Below are 20,411 nucleotides of genomic sequence, written 5' to 3'. Positions count from 1 at the left end.
TTTTGCTAGTCTTTGACTAGCAAAAAACCGACTAATTAAAGAGCTTAGTTAATTTTTTAACAAATATCCAGATATCGAGACATTAAAGAACTCGGTATACCCAGGAAAAAATCATATGTATTCCACCTTAAGCATTGTCAAGGTCGTGAGTTGTAAAATCTTACGTATTTGTATTATAAGATTTTTTATGATAAATCGAAATTTAGATTCATCTTAACATATTACGGTCCGTTCACGTGTTTTCGCGTGATAGCTTAACTTTGCGGTCACTAGATTAAAAAATAATGTATCTTTAACTTGCTTTTAAATTTTATAAAAATAATATGTCTCAATATATATTATCTAGTTTTTTGTTAGACCAAGTTTTATATATAATTAAGCAAAATAACAAAAGCAAAAAATCGTTTTCTGATCAAAGTCATGTAAAATTAATATGTAATATTGGCCGAAATAACAGGATAGAACTGGATTTAATTTAAATACAAATAAAATATTATAGCTAAATCTTTGTAGGTTCTAGAAAATACAGAAGGGCTAGAAAATACAAATATTTTATTCTGACTTTGAGAAAAAACGCGTTAAAAGCGTCATAAACCAAATTGTGTATGACTTGTCGGTAATTTTTTAGGCATTTAAAATTAAATAAGATTGTGAATATTACACGTGTCAATCAAACATTCAGATATTTTATTCAAAAGCACCAAAACGTCCGTTTAGAACGTTTTGCAAAAGTTTTTTTATTATATTTTATTGATAACACACCAAGATGCATAACGAACAATTATTAAGTTGATAAATTACAAAAAAATATTAAGAAGACAGATACATGATAACATTGCTAATTATACCTTTAAAATGTCGTAATTGCATGTTGTAGTAAAGAGTAGGTGAATATGAAATTTAAAAAATCACGACTAACGATTACATAACGCTAATCCTTTTACTTGTAGCTCGTTTATGACTAGACATCATTAAAAGCATTCACCTGAATGCAAGTTTTGAAAGCAAGTGAAGTAAAGTTGAACATAAAAATGAAAAAAAAACAGCCGCTTCCCCCTTCACGTGTTTTCGGAAACCACTGAATCCTTTAAACGCATACAAGACTACGAGGATTTGATTTTAATTAACAGTATGTAGACCATATTAAAATAATTAGAAAATAATAATTTATGAATAAGTTAACTTTACCGTACAAATAAACACAATGACACTCAGGTCAAGACATTTTTGTTTTATTATTTGTAAGTATCCACTTTTGAGCAAGACATATGTACATATAATTGACAATGAAAAAAACAGTTGATTTCAAATTTACCTCAGAACTGTAAGAAATTTTTCCTGAAATAGTGTCTAATGAAACTGTAAATGAAAGATGGTTAACCTTATAACAAAGTTAATTTTCTTGATATTTGTTTATTATTATGGAAAAAGCAAATCTTACTAAAAAAAATATATTTTATAGTTTAAAAGCACTTTGGTTAATGTTAACGAAATGTATAAAACATCTTAGACTTTAGGACAACGGGTTAAAATTATAGGCTCATTTCAAATTTGTAATAATCTTTTGACGCAACATCGCAAAAAATTAAGAATGAAAAGGACCATATCAATAGATTTATATTTATTATAAAACACAATTGTCTATATTTATTTGTTTAGCATAACAACCTTTATAAAATATATATATCTGGTCCAAAAATAATCTCGATAAAACTGTAAATGTATACAGAGTTTTAGGTTCTTAACTAAAGTAGTTAGTTTTCTACAACTATTTTACTTAATGGTTATACTTTATATAGCTTGTAAATGTATATTAATAAAAAATACGAGGTTATCATGGAATAGGTAATCTTAAAAATATACATGTACAATTTTGATAGTTACTTGAAAAAGTTTATAAGAGAATTTTGTCAAAAAGTATTGACATTTCCCAAAGGACGTGATCTTTAAGTCGCGTTACAACATTCAGAAAAAAGTTTTACTAAAGGCGAGCTAAAATCGAATAAGAGCAAACTGCCTATTTTAACATTCGATAATTTATTTTTCTGAACCGTCAATAATATATTATGAGATATATTATGTGACCAGAATCGTGAGTTACATATACATATATTTGCATTTAGTAACTAATTGATGCAATCCTATGTATTCAAATCAGTTGAACACCTTGGCCCGAACGTCGATATAATAGCTTACGAATCATTCATTCTATTTTGGCAGTGCGTTTCTAAATGTACCAGATTCATACATTAAGATGACATATCTGTGACTTGAAAAAAAACAATCAATGTCATTTTTTTAAAACTTAATGCGCTTTTATATGCAGCGAATACATTGTGCTTTAAAAAGTTATATTAATTTTAAAATGAAATCACGAAAATATTTTACATTTTTATAAACTCACAGATAAAATATATATTTAGGTATTATTTTATTGACCTGTTAAATAAACAGTGTTTATTTACCATAGCTTCAACAAACAATGCATTTAAAAATAAAAATGAACTACTAGATAAAAAAATGTGTAACTAAACAGAAGCACAAACTGTTTTAAAATAAATTAGGTTATTATTCAATATCTTTTAATACTAATTTACGTTCTTTTATCAAGTCACAAATATTAAAATTCTCAGAAAGTATTTTATGTATAGCGTTTATATTCATTACAATAAAATATATTAATAATAATATTAGTTGAGTTAAGTAATAATTTTCTTTAGAAATAACATCATCAAAAGACTTATTTTTGTAAAATTGTTAACTACCATAATTTCTTGTTATTATTATAAAATATAATAATACCTAAGAAATGGCATTATTTAAATGTCGCTATTTATATTCTTAGAACAATACCCAACTTATTATTGCCAGGAGATCCTGCTTATATTTGTTATATTATATATTAAGATACGTTACTTGGAAAATATATTTAAAATAATCTAATGTATTTATAAAATGATTTTACTTTGATTTTAAACAAATCCTTGTTTAATAAAGCTTTTCCTAAAATAATATTTATACAATAAATCCAAGCTTATATTATACAAATTTTATTGTTTAATTATAGATCACCGTTTATGAACGACCTTTTATCGATTAGCTTAAGAATTTCAAGAGAATATCTTAATTAAAGGTCGCTATCCAGGGGTCATATTGATTATTAAATTACCCGAAGCACGGAGGTCTAATCGAAATTGATTAAAATGGTACTCACCTATCCAAAGATACAGCTATGAGACTATATACTGAGGCTGCCACTGAAACACCCTGTACATAGGGAACGGTTTTGCACATCCACCATCCTAGTACCCAAGCTGAAAATTGAAAAAAAATATTTAACATAATTATATTATATGCCTTTTGCTGGAAAACTAAATAAATAATCCTAGAAAATTTACCACGCTTAACCACAAACTTTCGTGTTTTTACCATGAATTTTATTACTGAGCTTCGAGAGGGACTTTGTAAAACGTAGGAAAAAAACATAATATAGAATTTTATACACGTCGTATTTTTTTCGAGTCAAATATCATTTAATATGGTAAACTTTTCATATTCTATATATTTCTTCGGTGTAACGGCGAAGGTTTTTCCTTTGTACTTTTTATTGCGTTTTTAATAAAAGCTATATTGCAATCGGATTTTTATTAACGATCTTATTAAGCGATTGTAAAACACTTTGAATAAACATGAACGAGAAATATATATCTATCTGAATTGTAACGTTTTAGTAACGGGTCAATGAATTTCTCTCTTTAACAAAGAACGGTATTTAAAGACTATTTGTTTTGTAAAGAGAGGAGATTACTTTGTTTCAACTGTCATTTCAAGTTTCCTTTAAATACAATATAGGCAATTTATTGTAGTATTAGTGCAACAAGTATCTTATTGTTGTATATGTGAGCAATAATATAACGCGTTTAAAAATATTGAATATTCAATAATTTCAATTTCAATATATATGAAACGCTAATAAAATAATATTTTAACTGACACTTGGGTTAAAAATTATTTAAACTAATAAATATAAATTTATGAGCTCTCATCTGTAAGAGTTAATTTAATAATTACTACTACTAAATAACTATTCGCTATTCTTATATATTTTTATTTATAAATACATCAAAAACCGACCAATTCTTTAATATAAACTTTTATATTATTTCTTTATATAACAACGCAGGTAATCTTTTATTTTTATCTAGACCACAATTGTGCTCTTTTTTGTATAAACCATAGCAACTTCTAACTAATCAACGAAAAAAATAATAAAAAAAACAATTTTTATTAGCAAAAATTATAGAAATCACTAATATTTTGATTAAATATTTTGCAGCTGTGGACTTTCTTAATGGGTCATATTATTTTTACAACTTTTAATATTTTCTAATAAATAATGTTTATTATTAAGTCCATCTCAAGTATTTTTAAAGCTTAATTTAACTTAACATTTGTACTGATATCAAATAGTAAACGATGACATTTATATTTATTCATTAAATTAAAAGAAAAGAAAAATAGTTTGTATTGTACGGGGTCAAGCCAGCTGGACCGTTAACGCTGAGCTCATTCAAACCACCATTTTAGATATTATGAAAAATAAATTATATTAAAATGAAATTGCTGCTGTATTTTATCCTAAGGTTGGATCTACTAAATATTAAAAATTAGCTTAAAATAAATACTTTTTTTTATTTACTCGAACTGACTATGTTATTGCAAATAGATTATATACTAAAATAATAAGTTTGGACTTGGACAGCCTTTCTACTTCAAGCGTTAAATTTTGATCCTGCCCAGTTTAGAGACCCTAGGAGTTGACTTGAGTTGCGATACGATCTAAATACTATAACGTAACATATTTTATAATATTTTTTAATGTCTTCTAAACAGTTATTGGGAATATCATTCCATATACTCCCACCACTTAATTTAAATAAGATGAGGAAAATGATTAGACATATGCGTTTAGCTAGCGCTTTATATTTTGGATGGTCTTTGCCATGTCAAATTTTCATAAACAAATTTCAAGGATAGTGTTAATTGAGATATCCACGATCAAGGCCTAGGTATAATGGCGCGATTAGAGCCCAGTAATCACGTAGGCCTCGCAAAGACATGCAATTTAGAAATCACGACCAGGGCAGCGCGATCACGTGACACAGTTGCAAATGCGGCCCTGCGATTCCAGGGCCGGCTGATTTATTCATTGGCGGCGGCGGCTTGCATTCCGCGGGGCGAACGAAAACAAGAATGGGCAAGGACGCCGCTAGGAGCGTCGGTCAGGAAAAGGTCGCCAGCCCAGGTAGGCCAGTGACCTGACCTATTTACCGGCCGGCCAAGGAAACCTCGCTTGTCAGGTCATACAAAATGTATGTGGCCGGCGATCAATTTTGAATGCGGCCCGCATTGATTTGTTGCGACTGCGGCGTGCCCCCAGACGAAAGCGATATTTTCAATTATGCGCTTGTCTGAAAAAGCTAGGTTCCACCACTGCCATTAGCTTAGATGAGCTTCGAGTCAATTTTTATCCCACACGCGCGTAGTCCCTATCGAGTTACCTTTACCGTAGAACCCTTGAACGTGACATCTATGCCCGAACAGTCTTGAAATAATAATTGTTTTCGATTTCTCCCTTCTTTATTTTTAGTGTAGTACAGGATTTGGTCAAGGTGATTTTTAAGAAATATTTATATATGGCAAAATAAAATTATTCTATTTTAAATTAATTAATATTACACAAATCTTAATTCATTATAAATAATTTTTTTCTACATTTTATTGTAATTTTTTTGTCGTTTTTAATATGACAGATTCTCGTCCAATGCGTTACAACCGTGTAAACACAATCAACACCTACAAGTAAGTAATGAGACGCGAGACTGAAAGCAAAGTCTATAAATCAGATGGATAACGAATTTTGAATTTTGAAAGAATTTTGCATCTTGAAAATTATGTGAGATCAAATATTATACTAACATTATAATGACCGGGTACCCGTTAAAAATAACAAATTATTCGGTTTTTTTAAGAACGTGAGGGTAAACACGAGATTAGTGGGTGAGTGTGGTATTGCGAAATATTTTTATAATATTTTCTGTTATGAAAATTACAGTGTTTTTTTATTGTTGGTATTTGAAGGCTTATATGCATTTTTTTAAAGATTAGTATAAAAATATATATTATATACTATTTTTGTAGACACGCTCTTAAATATAATGATAATTTATAAGCAGTAAGTAAAAACATAGGATTACTTTTAAATGAAAAAGCATTTCCTATGAAGTTTCTGACAATTTTAAATAAACGATTAATGCTTTAATCGTTTATTTAAAATTTAAAGCTTTTTAAAACTAGCAAAACTCTAATTATTACTACCACTATTTAAGTTAAGTAAAGCGAAACCAAGGCAAAGATCAACATGCATTAAATTTAACACAACAGTTTTTTTTGTAAAAACGCAATTTATTGATTTTCAATATTAAAATATTAGCAATAAAACTGCGCCTTTATATATTATATTATACATATTATTTTATATACATATTATTTTTAAATAGTGTCCTAATAATTTAACTATTTTTATTTTATTGTATATAAAATATGTCCTTCAACTTCCGATTTAATGCAACGCAATTAGGAATAATATATATTTGGCTTTCGAAAACAATTCTAAGTCTGTTTTTTAAAATTGCCTGCGCTTAATTTAGTAAGCTGTGAGCTTTATGATTCAGGATAAAATTCACTAGAACATTCTTTAAACCGAAAACTATCGATCTTTTATGTTTTTATTTGTGCTTCTTACATATTTTAATCATTGTAATTATTTAGAAAGACACTTTTTTAATAACCATATACGTTTATTCGAAATGCTTAACTCTTCCTCTTTTTTTCTTGCTTCAGCAAGCTTTCTGCTTTTATTTGGTAATATTTATAGCAAGCTCCCGACATGTGATATAAAGCGGCATAAATTATTTATTTAGCACAATACTGGTGGAACATCTATGTGCGATTGTTTCTGGCTGAGACTGTCCGGGATGAGAATTTTCGGACTTTGACCCGGCTAGGGAAAACACATAAACGTAAAATATGACATTTAGCACTCGTGGTTTAATTAAATATTTTTCTAATATGATTATATATATTCTAGCGAATGTGTATATGTATTATAACTATAGTATATATTAGCAGATTGTTAATTCAATATCTTAATAATAAAATAACTAGAAATTTGGAAACAATTATAGAAAAAGTTAAAATATAATATGCTGAATAAAAATATACATGGTGCTGTATATATAGCATTTGAATATATTTTAAAAATATATATGTAAAGAAATTTTACGTTTCTCAAAATATTTTATGTGAAAGACAATCACGAGACTTTAGGGAGAAACATTCTATGGAGACTGCATTTCAATAAATAATTTATTGGATAGTGTTGGTTATTCAACCAAACAGTAGAATTAGATTTGTTGTACTGAAACAAAAGGGAGCTTTAAAAACAGAAGACAGATGTATAGTATAAAAAATAAGTGTATATGTATTCACTATATGAGCTGTCGATTTTGAAAGTGGGGCAAGTCTATATTATGTTATTGTTGGATAATTATTGGTTTACGTTTAAACTGATTTTAAAATATTAATAAGCAATAATAGACTTATTTATTTATTTTTTTACAGTTTTTTACCATAGAAATTTCATATGCAATATTTATATTCGCGTTATTTAAACAAAAAACATGTTATCAATAGGGCCCAATAGACTCATCTCAATTTAAAAAGCAATGATTTTATGAAAATGTGAATTTCCTGTTTTCAAGAGCTTAATCAAATAAATTGAAAAATCATTTACCAAAATAAATTACTAGTAAAAATTTTTCAATGTTATTTATATATATGATTGTGAATAGATTAAAAACAGACTCACTTTCAAAATCAACGGCTCATATATTGATACTTATTTGACGTATATTAAAATTATAAAATATTATCTTTGTACGGTAAAACCATGTTTAAATATATTAAAAAGGTGTCAATGAAAGTGCTTATTTAAAAAACAAATTATTACATCTTTCGTTGTAACCTGACAGGCGTGAGCCCAATGCGTTACAACAGAAAAATCGATACCAACTGAGTATCAGAAATAATGAATACCTACAAGTGAGTACTAATCACTAGACTGAAAGTCTGGGAGTCGGTGACATCTATACTATTCATTTTAAATTATTGTGTGCTATACAATTTATAATCAATAGATGTCACTGCAGCTAGGGCCGGTTTTTTTTAATAATAGCGCATTTTTATAAAAAAAATTGAGTGCCGCTGTCAGGGCTCGAACCCGCAACCTGAGAGTTAATAGTCTGAGACGTTATTATAAATTATTGACAATAAAACTTTTTTAATAAAATACAAATAATGACTTAATTACTAATATGGCAAAAAAATATAAAAATATTAGTTTTAAAAATAAACAATGATTTATTAATATTTGAGACTAAATTTATTATATTTATTAAACTAAAACAAGTTAAAAAATATTATTTTATTATCGGTATAGGGTACTAATTAAATAGTCTTAAACATTTATTAGGGTTGCCTATAGCTTAATTGCTTACACGTCATAAAAAGCACAGAAGCGAGCGTTAATTTGAAGATTCGTTTGAAACCATCGTTGCTGCATTATCATCATCCAAATTTCCATTTTCTCAAACGATCCAATTTACACTTGCGAATATTTTAATTGTGTCAAGTTGTACTACGTCTAACCACATCAAGGTGTTTGTGTTTGTTCCAATGTGTGTGAAAATGCTATAAGCGAAATTAATTTCACCCATATAAGATATATTTGGTTCAAATAAAAAAATATGTGTTTAACATCTTGTTAAAAGAAATAAACAAAGCATTAAAACCAAAGAAACAGGAAAAAATGTCTAAGTGATTTATTTTATTGAATAAATATTTCAGCACAGAAAATTCCCTGTAGTAAATATACTGTTAAGTAACATTTAACATTATATATTATTTTAATGTATAATACAACATGTGTATCTGATATGTTATATTTTTAATATTATTTGTGAAAATTCTAATGAGAAAATAATTTGCTTATTTGAATGGAAGGCTTATGTATTATGTTTTGCTATTGTTCGCATAAAATAGTCGGAATAATGATTTAATATAACCAATATATATTTATAGCTTGACTTAAATTTATATATATATAATTTGAGCATAGATAATAAATGCTAACAATATATCATTAATCATATGTGTTGAAAATGATCAATAGTTCTTCACTAATATTTTACTTAAAATAAGCTATTAAATATATTTGGCCACAAGTTGTAAAATAACATTTATACTAAAATAGTGTATATAGTTACATATTTCATATTTTTACAATGATATTTTTAGTAAGGAATTTTTAACCCTTGTATAAGTTTGAACTAATTTTTATAATTTAAAATGTTCTACTACATAATAAAGTTTATATGCAATTAAATATATAAAAAATAAGAGACTTTACTAGATAATTATAAGTATAAGTTAAATTAAAGATAATTAAAAATAAAGGTAATAAATCTAAGCAAGTACCAAATCTTTTTCAAGGGACACCTTTGGGTGTATTTATTCCTATTAGGTAGAAGATTACAAGGTAAGCCCAAGACTCAAGACTGTTCAATTTGTCCCTGATAAATTACGGCCCGTTCGGTGCACATTGGCCATTGGGTCATGGTCGACCCAAACCTCGACCCCAACTTGCCTCTAATACTTTTGCAAAAAACCGGTTCACAACGACATTATTCACCCTATCAACTTTTTCCCTTCCGCCTGATACGCAAAGCATCCCTTGGGAAAGCTATACCATATAATATAAATGTATACAAGTATTATATTTATAATAAAATACTATCAAGTTTTTGCATAAAAATATTATACATAAATTTATCAAGCCGTTCTTGAACACTCTTTGGTAGACATTTTTGATTAATTGGCTGTTAATTGAACACCACTAGCGGATGCCTACAATAAAATCTCACTTTACAATGTGAGTTATATTCTCATTATTAGTGCTTCTGATTAATTGCTATTATTTATTACTTAATATATTTATTGAAAATTTTATATATAGTTAAAGTAATAAAATTTAAATAGATACTGCAAATAATTCAAGAGTTAACATGGCGAAATATTAAAATATTATTAAAATCACTCATTTGGAAATTTATTCTAAAGTAACAATTAACTACGAATTTATAAATAATTAATTGCCACCTCTCTTTTTTAATAAAAAAAGTAAAACAGAAAAAATAATAAGCATGTAAATCGATATACTATGATATATTAACTATTAGTCACCGATAATAAGAAAATAGATATCTTTATCTTTTATTTTTGGTTATTGTTTTAATAAAATATATGAAAAATAAATAATTTATATAAATAAAAACACATAAATAATTTCTTGTTGTGATGCAAATATTAGCAACATCACAAGATTAAATTTGCTGTTTGTCAGTCTTTTTAATACATTAAGTAATTAAAAAAAATAATAAAAGTTCAATTATAATTACAAAAGATTGTAAAGATGTCGTAATTAAAAAAAAATATTTTTTGAATACTAAGAAAGTTTTTGAACATCGTCCGACAGAATCAGATATATTTGTTGCTTTAAGCTATAGAATATATTTCTTTCTTGGAATGTGTTTTAAAATATATGTAAAGTTGTTAAAGGTTAATATTTTAGCATAATTTTATTAAAAACTATAACCTTTATTTTCATATAAATCTGTCCTTGATTTCAGAACAAAAAATTCTGACTAACTTTTTTATAGACTTTTCTTTAAATAGGCAACAAATAATATTAGAGTATCACGAAATAAACGTCGATTTTTAATATAGCTCAAAAAACACTTTTTAATGTTTATTTTTATTAATTGATTTAAAATAGATGTTACATTTTCCGATTTTTTGGGTATTTTTTAATAGCATTAGCATAACATTTTGGATCGCTATAAATTAGAAAAAGTTAAAATATGTATATATATTAATCGAAAAAATATCATTTTGGCTGTTCATATAACAATTTGCTTTTGATATCAAGAAAAGTCGTATTCAATTTAAGATATTCATACATAATTTTTCTTTTGCCAGTTCATCTAAAAGTTTGTAAACATAACGTAACATATATTTAAGAGTTTTATTACTTCTTAATAAGTTTTTTTTGCGGTATGAGTACCAAGTTTGAAAGCTACATTACTAATATGAATTTTGAAAATTTTTATTAAAACATATTATATACCTATAGCTCTAAAATAGCAACTTCTAAAGAGAGCAGTGTTAAATATTTATCTTTTAAATCTACAAAAGAAAATTGTTGACGATGCTTATATTAAGAATTTTACATCTGTTACATTATATGACATCAATTATGTAATGGCTTTTAATATATTTTTGTTAGTCGAGAACAGCTTACTCAGATTATAAGGTGTTCATTTTGCGCGTTTACATTGGTGATTTTCAATTATTAATCTGTAATATGTTCGATAGAACGGTAAATTAGAAATAACCGGGCCAAGGATAAGGACCCTTATGTTTCCACTAGATTATCGTTAAAAATAAAGGGCTGTGAAAGTTGTATAATAAATAAATTAAACATCGTATATGTAAAGTGGTGGATAAGGACTTAATCTATACAGGTAATTTAGGTGTATAGTCAAAAGATTATTTCTAATAGATAACAAAAATCTCATAAAAGCTTGTGTGGTAGCATAAGGGTATATGAGATAAATATATATATACTTTAGATTGTCAAAAATAATTCAGACCATTAGGAATAAACCGAGTATTTAAATTTAACGACGTTTAGACGCACGCTTTCTGAAACGAATTTATAACCAATAAAATTTTATAGTGACGTTATGCGAAAATCAATAAGGATCTTCACTCCATTTAACGCACGCCACGGGGTCGCTATCAATCTTGTAGAGGTAATTTTGGGCGCAGGATTTTACTTTTTATCAGCATATTATATTTATAGAAATATATTATAATGTGAGATAAGGTAAAAAAAATTTGTACTATTTTTTAGAATTATATTTAATATGCTTATTGTTATTATCATGAATGTATATACATAATCCAGAGGATTGTTATGTATTTATATTTATCATTGGATTATTAAAAATCAGCAAAGACCTATCTTTAAAATTTATAGTATATAATTCGATTAATAAAATAAATTATTAAAATGCTAAAGCATAAATAGTGGTTTTTAGTATAAATAAAAAATATTTTTTAACTAATTACATATAATACATTTACATTTTTTCATATAAAGAAAATGTTTATTATATAATAAATAGCTTTTAGCTACAATAGATTGTCTAAAAACATAAAGATTTGTATATACAAAGATAAAATTTACCAATTTATTATAAAATTAATTTTAATTCTATCATAATTTTGTATGTTTCCAATAAGACTGTTTAGTCAAAATATTCTGTTATTTGTTTGTAGATTTTTTTTGATAATTTATTTTAGATTTGTGTGAAAAATACTGGATTTAATATTTAATGCTAAACTAACATAAATAGAACATTTTTAATTGAGTTTTTTCTATGAGAAAAAGTCATCAAAAGTAAATTGAATAGATTAGCATAAGTCACAAATTTAAACTTTTGTAATAAATAAAAGTAATAACTTAAGTTACATTATCTGTTAAAAGATTGCATTTAAAATTATATATATATATATATATATATATATATATATATATATATATATATATATATATATATATATATATATATATATATTATTAATTTAAAAAACTGTATATAACATTTTGCTTGAAAAGACTACTAAAAATTCAATTGCATTTTAACAATTATTTATAAAATACTTAGTTAAATAATACATATTTAATTTATTCAACGCCTAATTTTTAAAATTGAAGAAATTTAAAATTCCAATACCAAAAGACTTGACGCCGGGGCTTCGCCCTTGGTTTGTTGGGCCCGAATAGAACGCGCGATATATATTTATATAATGTATTATTTAATTATTAATTTTTTTTTTTAATTTTAAGGGACAGAATTGGGTATATTTTAGCGAACCTAAGTAATATATTGAAATAAGCAAAACTCGAATGTATGTAAATGTACAAATTTGGATATCTTAATTACTATCAAACTTACTCAGGCTTGAGTTTTTATTGGCTTTACTGTATATATCATGTAATACATATATGTAACAATATCAATAAAATATATTTATTATTGTTTTCCTGCCTGAAATTAAATAAATATTGTAGTCTATGTACATACATGTTATGTAACAAATGGTAAGATATAAGTAATTGGGTGGAAAAAGGAATCGAGCGATTTTAGGAGATATGTAATTCCTTAAGAGACGCTTTTTTGTGTAGGTATACATATGTTCATGTATGTTCTAATGCGTGTGACTTATTTTGTTATTTTTTTCTGATCACGCAGCAGAAATACACGCACACAATAATTTATATTCCATGCTGCTATCTACTCTCAGCTGAAATTCGAAACGTTAGACTCGGAGTAAATGAAAATGCCTTTAAAAGCTAAGAAATACACGCGTTGGTCGTTAATGCATATTTTAGCAACGTTTCCTACAAAGTTAATTTTTTTCTGTCGTTGCCAAGAACATATTTCATCCACAAAATTGAAACACCACGCGCAGCGTGAAACATTATCTTAGCGAAATTCGTCGAGTGAAAAAACAGATTTATCACTTTCATAAGAGGGGAGAAAGCCATAGAGAAATTTATTTATATACATAATTTGTAGGCTTTTCTTCTCTCCTTCTTTCGATGCGCACAAATATCGGTTAAGAGTCGAACTAAACGGGTCAGTTCTCTTCCACCTTTTTTCCTCCTGACTCACCTAGCCGCCGGTAATTTTATCGACCTATTTTAGAGATGGGTCAAACTCTTTGAAAAGAAATTCTTTAGATTGTAGGTCGCGGATAGCGGCAAAATATTTCGTAAAGAATTTGGAATTATTAAACCAATGACTCGTGTGCGATTTTGCGGTAATGAAAAAATCTAAAAATCAAACTTTATATTTTGAACAAAATATTTAATAAAATAATATGTATTTTAATACAATAAAATTTAAAACATAACAGGCGAACAGTTAAAACAAACATAGCACAAGGTTTAAATGATAAGTCTAAGCTAACCTTATTTGTTGAATAGTGATTAACAGAAAAAAAAACTAATATGAAACGTAGAGGTTTATATTTTACACTTTAGGTGAAAAATAAATGTTAGTGTCATAGTGATTTGTAAAAAATGTTTTTTAAACTGTTTTTTTTTTAATCTTACAATGAATTTGTATTACCCGTAAATTTATATTTTTATCAATATAAATATAACATAAACTCAGTCAGTTTTTATCAAACAATTCATTTTCAATTTCTTTGCTATACTTAAATAATTATTTAAATAATATTTAATAAAATAATTAATTTAAAAAGTGCACTTAAAATTGTTACTAAAAGTTTAAAAAACACTGATCTAATTATTCACCATCATTTAAATAGATAAAAAATTAATAACTAATAACGCAATTTAAAATATTTATTTATTTTTAGTTTATAAAACACTAATCCAGTGAATTAACTAAAATAAACAAGCTACAACTGGCAATACCATTCGAATAAAAAAATATTTTAATAACTTATACATTATTTGACTCAAATATTAAATATTAAGGATTTCAAAAATAATATTCAAATAATAATAAATCAATTATTAGAATGAAAACGTGCATTTAAAATAATTATGAATGGTTAAAAAAACACTAATCTAGTCAAATAAACGTGCTGCAACTGGCAAACTAATTTGAACTAAAAAATATTTAATTTTATACTGCATTAGTTAGCACTAATCCAGTTAATTGAGTAACAATATAAATCAAAGTTATATAAAATAGTGCTATATCAGTAATAGTTTTTATTTGATAATTATTTTTTTAGGTTCATTGTCTCTAAAAAGAATGACTTATATTTGTTATAAATAAGGCAATATTAACAATATTTTAAGAAGTAGAAAAACTATTAATATTTGCAGCATTATACCCAAACTATAACTACTAGAAACAAGCTGCAACTGACACCATCACTTTAATCGAAAAACTAATACATTAACATTTACAATAATTAACGTAATTACTATTTTGATGTACCTAAATATATATATTTAAATCATAATAAATATATTATCGTAATAAAAACTTGCGTTTAAAATAACTATTCAAAGATATAGAAACATTAAAATAGCGAATTTAGTAAAATAAACGTGCTAAAGCTGACATAATTACTTAAACCGAAAAAAATAATTATTGCAAGCTTAGCTATTTTTTAGTTACGTATTTTTTGCGTTTGTAGAAAACTGACATTGCGATAAAACATTGAAAATGAGATAAGCATTTAGGAAAATAATTAAAATAATATTTTAAAAATAGCTGCAACACAATAGACATTTGGTATAAATTGGTGACTTTTACTTAAAAGACCTTGTTTTAAATCTCATACTAACTCTAGTATTTTTTTCGACTGTATCTGGAAGATCAGAATTTGTAATTACTATATTATCCTATCAACTCCTATTAATTGTCACAGATTCGGTTTTTCTAAATGTTCCTGATTTTAATTTTAAAATAATAAAAATAATGTACCAAATAAATGGTAACAAATCGAACACAATTTTTTTATTATTATTAAATAATTATTAACACAAAAGACCAGTGGTATAAATCAGTAACTTTTACTTAAAAGACCTGGTTTTAAATGACGTGTTTTTTTTACTGTGTCTGGGAGATTTGTATTTTTGATTATTATATCATTATAACAGATTAGCTTTTTTTATATTTTCCTGATCTCAAAGATAAATACATATAGTAATAAATAAATAAACGAAAGACTCTCGAGCTTGATCTTAGAAAAAATAATTTTAATTTTGAATTTTTCAGTTACATATTTTTATCAATAATCACTTAATTCTCCTAAAATAATATTAAACTGTTTTTCAGTTATTTATTATTTTTTTAATGAATTTATAGATATTGTTGGAAAAGCATAATAATAAAAAGGCGTTAAATGAAACAATAAATAAAAAATAGATTAATTCAGTATCGTATTTTAAAACCCCAGGTTCATTGATTTACGTTTTAAGCCTTGTAAATATTTATTAAAATAGCTTAGTAAACTTAGAAAGCTACAAATAAATTTAGAAACAAAAAACCTAATTTAAAATTATTTTTTTAAATGATTTCAAATTAAAAAAATATATATGAATATTTATATAAAAAATGTAAAATGCATATATAATACATAAATAAAATTGTTTTTAACGTAAGCATATTTATATATTATAATTTTTATTCATAGCTATATTATACCATTTTATAATATTATTTTGTAACGAATTCATTGTGTTATTGTGCAACCTTCATAAAATTATGCGGAATTCCGCACATGTCCAAATAACATCATTGTGGCGTTGACCTTCCAGACTAGCAACATTAAAGCTCGTTTCACAGAAGCTTTTTTCTTGTGTTGGCCCAGTTTTGTAACTTTTCAGCCGACTCGGTGCTTTTTCATGTTGCAAAATAATTTGACACGGTGTTGCCATACTTTTGATGAAAAACATTACTTGTTTACGCCATGCGAATAATAAAAGACGAACATATTGTGTATTATTCTCTAAACTGAAACATATTACGTTTCACATAACAAGATACTAAATTGATTAATACAGACAGACAAGGTTATCTCGAAGAGTACATAAATCGAAAAATATATGTTTTATTAATTCGATTTTGTAGTTGGGAATTTGTATTGTTTTCGACAAAACGTTTTCCATTAGATAATACATATTGTTTCGCAGCATTTCCCAGTCTCAACGATTTATATACGCATAAAGCTTTGTTATCGTATCATCTCGTTTTTCTTTCACTTTAAGGTCAAGAAGCGTCTAAAATTATGTTATTTGAACAAGGTCGAATATTTATTGTTCTATTAAAACTTAAGGCATTGTTTATGCATGCTCGTGGAAAAATAAGATTTGTAGCCAAGAAGTTAAGTAATAGATATATAATAATATATTCGAACTCAGCTGTCTCCTGATAACTGTATACAATATTAAAATTTAAGTGGGCGTCACTGGGTTTCAACCCTCATTAAAGAGTTTTCGCCAAGTTTGACATGTGAGATAATAATCAACCCCCACGCTGTGAAAAAGCCTTCAAATTTTCACAAAATTCAAGAAGCATATTCCTTGCCATTACACGTCTTCGGTTAAGGATTGTCGAACAAAATTCTCGGGGAGCCGATGTCAGAAAATTTTCAACGATTTTCCATGTACCGCTCCTACAGTATATTCGATTACCATAAGACGTGTGCCCAAAATACTAAAAAAAAGGTTATATTTAGCAACTCATTACTTTCTACCTTTCTTTATAATACACCGACAGTCATTTAATTTATATAATATATAGAATTTATTTGATATATGCCACAAATAATTTTGAGCAGCACTTATGTTTATTAAACTAAATTAATACATTTAAAATTTAAGTTCACTGTTCCTTAATTGGACTGTATTATATATAAAAAAAATATCTGTAGAAACATTATTTGCAATAATAATTTAAATGTAAATATACTTATCGAGCAAATATCTAAAACCTTTATATTTTAATCGCTCAATATTGAATTGACTATTCAAATGCAAAGATCAAGATATTGCTTCCACAAGCTTTGACAAAACTTCTAAAAGGTTCATTTTAACATTTGAGGCTTTGATCTCTTCGGCAAAATTACCTTTTAAAGAGTTTCGAACGTCGGATATTAAGGTGTAAAGTACGCCTAATGAATTCTAACATATTATTTTAGTATATAGATAGGTGCTATATATCGCGGTTGCGTAACGCGTTTTATCTTAATTCCCATTATGTACCGTGAGACTAATAAGTTATTCAAATCGTGTGATTATATCTGTCTGAGTCGTAATCCATCAAAATTAATACCCAAATGGAATTGCTTAAAGGAAACCGCGTTCTAGGAATACATTAAAGACGACCATAACAACATGACATAAGGATTTACTGGCAGACGAAATCCGGGGAAACGAGCGTTAGCAGCTTTATGTGGCATATGTATGTGAAAAAAAAGGTTTTTGTCCCATGTTGTGAAAGCGTTTTTCACGCACATGGCGATAACTCGGAACAAACGTTTTGGAATTCCGTGGCAGTTTTGCTCGGTCAAAGAATTCAACGACGTAGCACGTGCAAATTTAGACGAATGCTTTTAAACTTTGTACGGCTTTATAAAAATCTGGTGTTATGTAACCCTTTATCTAAAAAATGTTTAATATTATTATTTTTAATTTAAATTTACTGCGAAAACATCATAAGCTATAGATTTGAAGGTTTGAACGCAGTCAAATCTCAAAATATGAAGTATTAAATTGTCTTATAAAGAACTCGATTTAATAAGATACCTGTTACTGTGCTTATATTCCTTTAATAATCTATGGAAATGGTTCTTATATTTTTATTGTATTTTACAAGTTTAAAATATAGTTGGAGACCTATGGTTTCTAATATACGTAAAAATTGATATAAATTATAAAATAGCACAATATCTTTTAAGAAATTATATTTAAAATTTTATTAGAGTTAAAGAGAGTAAAATTTGTTAGTATTGTAATTTAATTATTTACTATTTCAGCCAGCTATTTTATTTATATAAAATACAGTTATATAAGTAAATATTATAAGAAAAAACTAGAAATATTAAACTAAATTTATTAAAATTAAATGGCAATCAAAATATTTTCTAAAATATTTTTATTATCATATTTTTTTAGTTAAAACATTTTTGCATCTTTTCACAGATTTTTTAATGTTAATATTAAAATAAACTTCCTAAATTAACAGGGAATTTAAATATTTATTGTATTATAATAAAAGACCTAATAATTTATTGTGAATTATGTAAAATATTTCCTAAATTTCTTTTAGCACATACATAGATATTTGAGTTCAAAATTAAATAAACATATTTTTTAGTATATTTTTAAGTCAAGTGAAAAATATTTAATTTAATACTATAATCTGAGGCGAACTTTCAAACTGCTTTTCTAGAAATATAGGATTCTTAAAAGTTGTTAAATGCTCCCAAAAAAACTCGTTTTCCATGTGAGGTATCAGGGTTTGTAAAAATTTTGAGCCACATCAGGGAGTTGAACTTAGGTCAATAACCAGATTAGAGTGAACAGTGCAGATCTTTTATTTAGCTTGACGCTGGAATTTATATAACCCTTAGCTTGTAGGACTAACACAGAAGTATGCTGCCATTTATCTTAATTTTGTCCTTGGGCAATCGCACTTATTTTAAGCTCCACTACATATGGTCTAACGTTGATATTTTGAATTATTATTAATTAATAATAACGATAAAAATTACTATGCTAATCAAAAATTTAGGATTTGATAACGTACTTAATCAAACAGGCAAAATATTTTCTCTAACAGATCAGAGAACAAAAAACATGATGTATTTAAGACCAGTTTAATATATTTGTTAGCAAAAACACACAAAATTTATTATTAGCTCGGTATATGCCGTCATTTATTACGGATTCGGCATTTGTTTTTTCATGAAACAACATACCTGGTCGATCGGCGAGTTATTTATTACACGCCGGCTGACTCAAAGAGTCAAAAAGCTGCTATAGAAAAAATGTAAGAATGCGAAATTTTCCCAATAAGAAAGAGCAAGAAATGTTCGAAAAGAGAACCTTAAAAAATATTGAAAAAAATAAATCTATTTTTTGACATTTATGTAGATTTTGAGAACATGATAATTGCAGAAGTTTGAATCATATTGAAATGAATCTTGTTTTAAAAATAGATCCCAAAAGACTGCGACTAATGAACCAAAAATCAAAACTTATATCAAAAAAATCCTGAGATTCTTTTTATAAATATATAATATAAATTATATTATAATATATAAATTAGTTCAATAATATAAATTTAAAAAATGTGTTTTTTTCTGTAGTTGATTGTAGTTTATATTAATCAAAATTATGTATTTTTATTCTAAGAATATACACATATTGTAAGTATCTTGGTAAAGTTCATCGGTAAAATAACACCTCAGGAAAAAATTAAAAATTGTTTCAATAAATAAAATTTGAAAGAAAAAGTGAAAATATCAAAAATTAAATTTTTGTAAATATAACTAAAAATCTATGAGATAAATATAAATAGTATAATTTTTAAATCAATAATATTAAAACATATTTTATCTCACTCATTTTAATATACAGAAAAATACATCATTTTTGCGGCTTTTGACTA

General features: G+C 26.2%; 1 protein-coding gene across 1 annotated transcript in view; it reads right to left on the bottom strand.

Moving 5' to 3' along the window:
* LOC148226766 (neuropeptide SIFamide receptor-like) overlaps positions 1-20,411 on the bottom strand; it is a 70,331-nt gene that overhangs the window by 23,212 nt on the left and 26,708 nt on the right. Inside the window, exon 2 of the mRNA XM_088204241.1 lies at positions 3,215-3,314. Coding sequence (XP_088060367.1) covers positions 3,215-3,314 — 100 coding nt within the window. The remainder of the gene's footprint in view (positions 1-3,214; positions 3,315-20,411) is intronic.

This window comes from Plectrocnemia conspersa, unplaced genomic scaffold (genome assembly GCF_051122295.1).
Source record: "Plectrocnemia conspersa isolate PC_06_02 unplaced genomic scaffold, ASM5112229v1 ptg000014l, whole genome shotgun sequence".
NCBI lineage: Eukaryota > Metazoa > Arthropoda > Insecta > Trichoptera > Polycentropodidae > Plectrocnemia > Plectrocnemia conspersa.
This window is presented reverse-complemented; position numbering and strand designations above follow the sequence as displayed.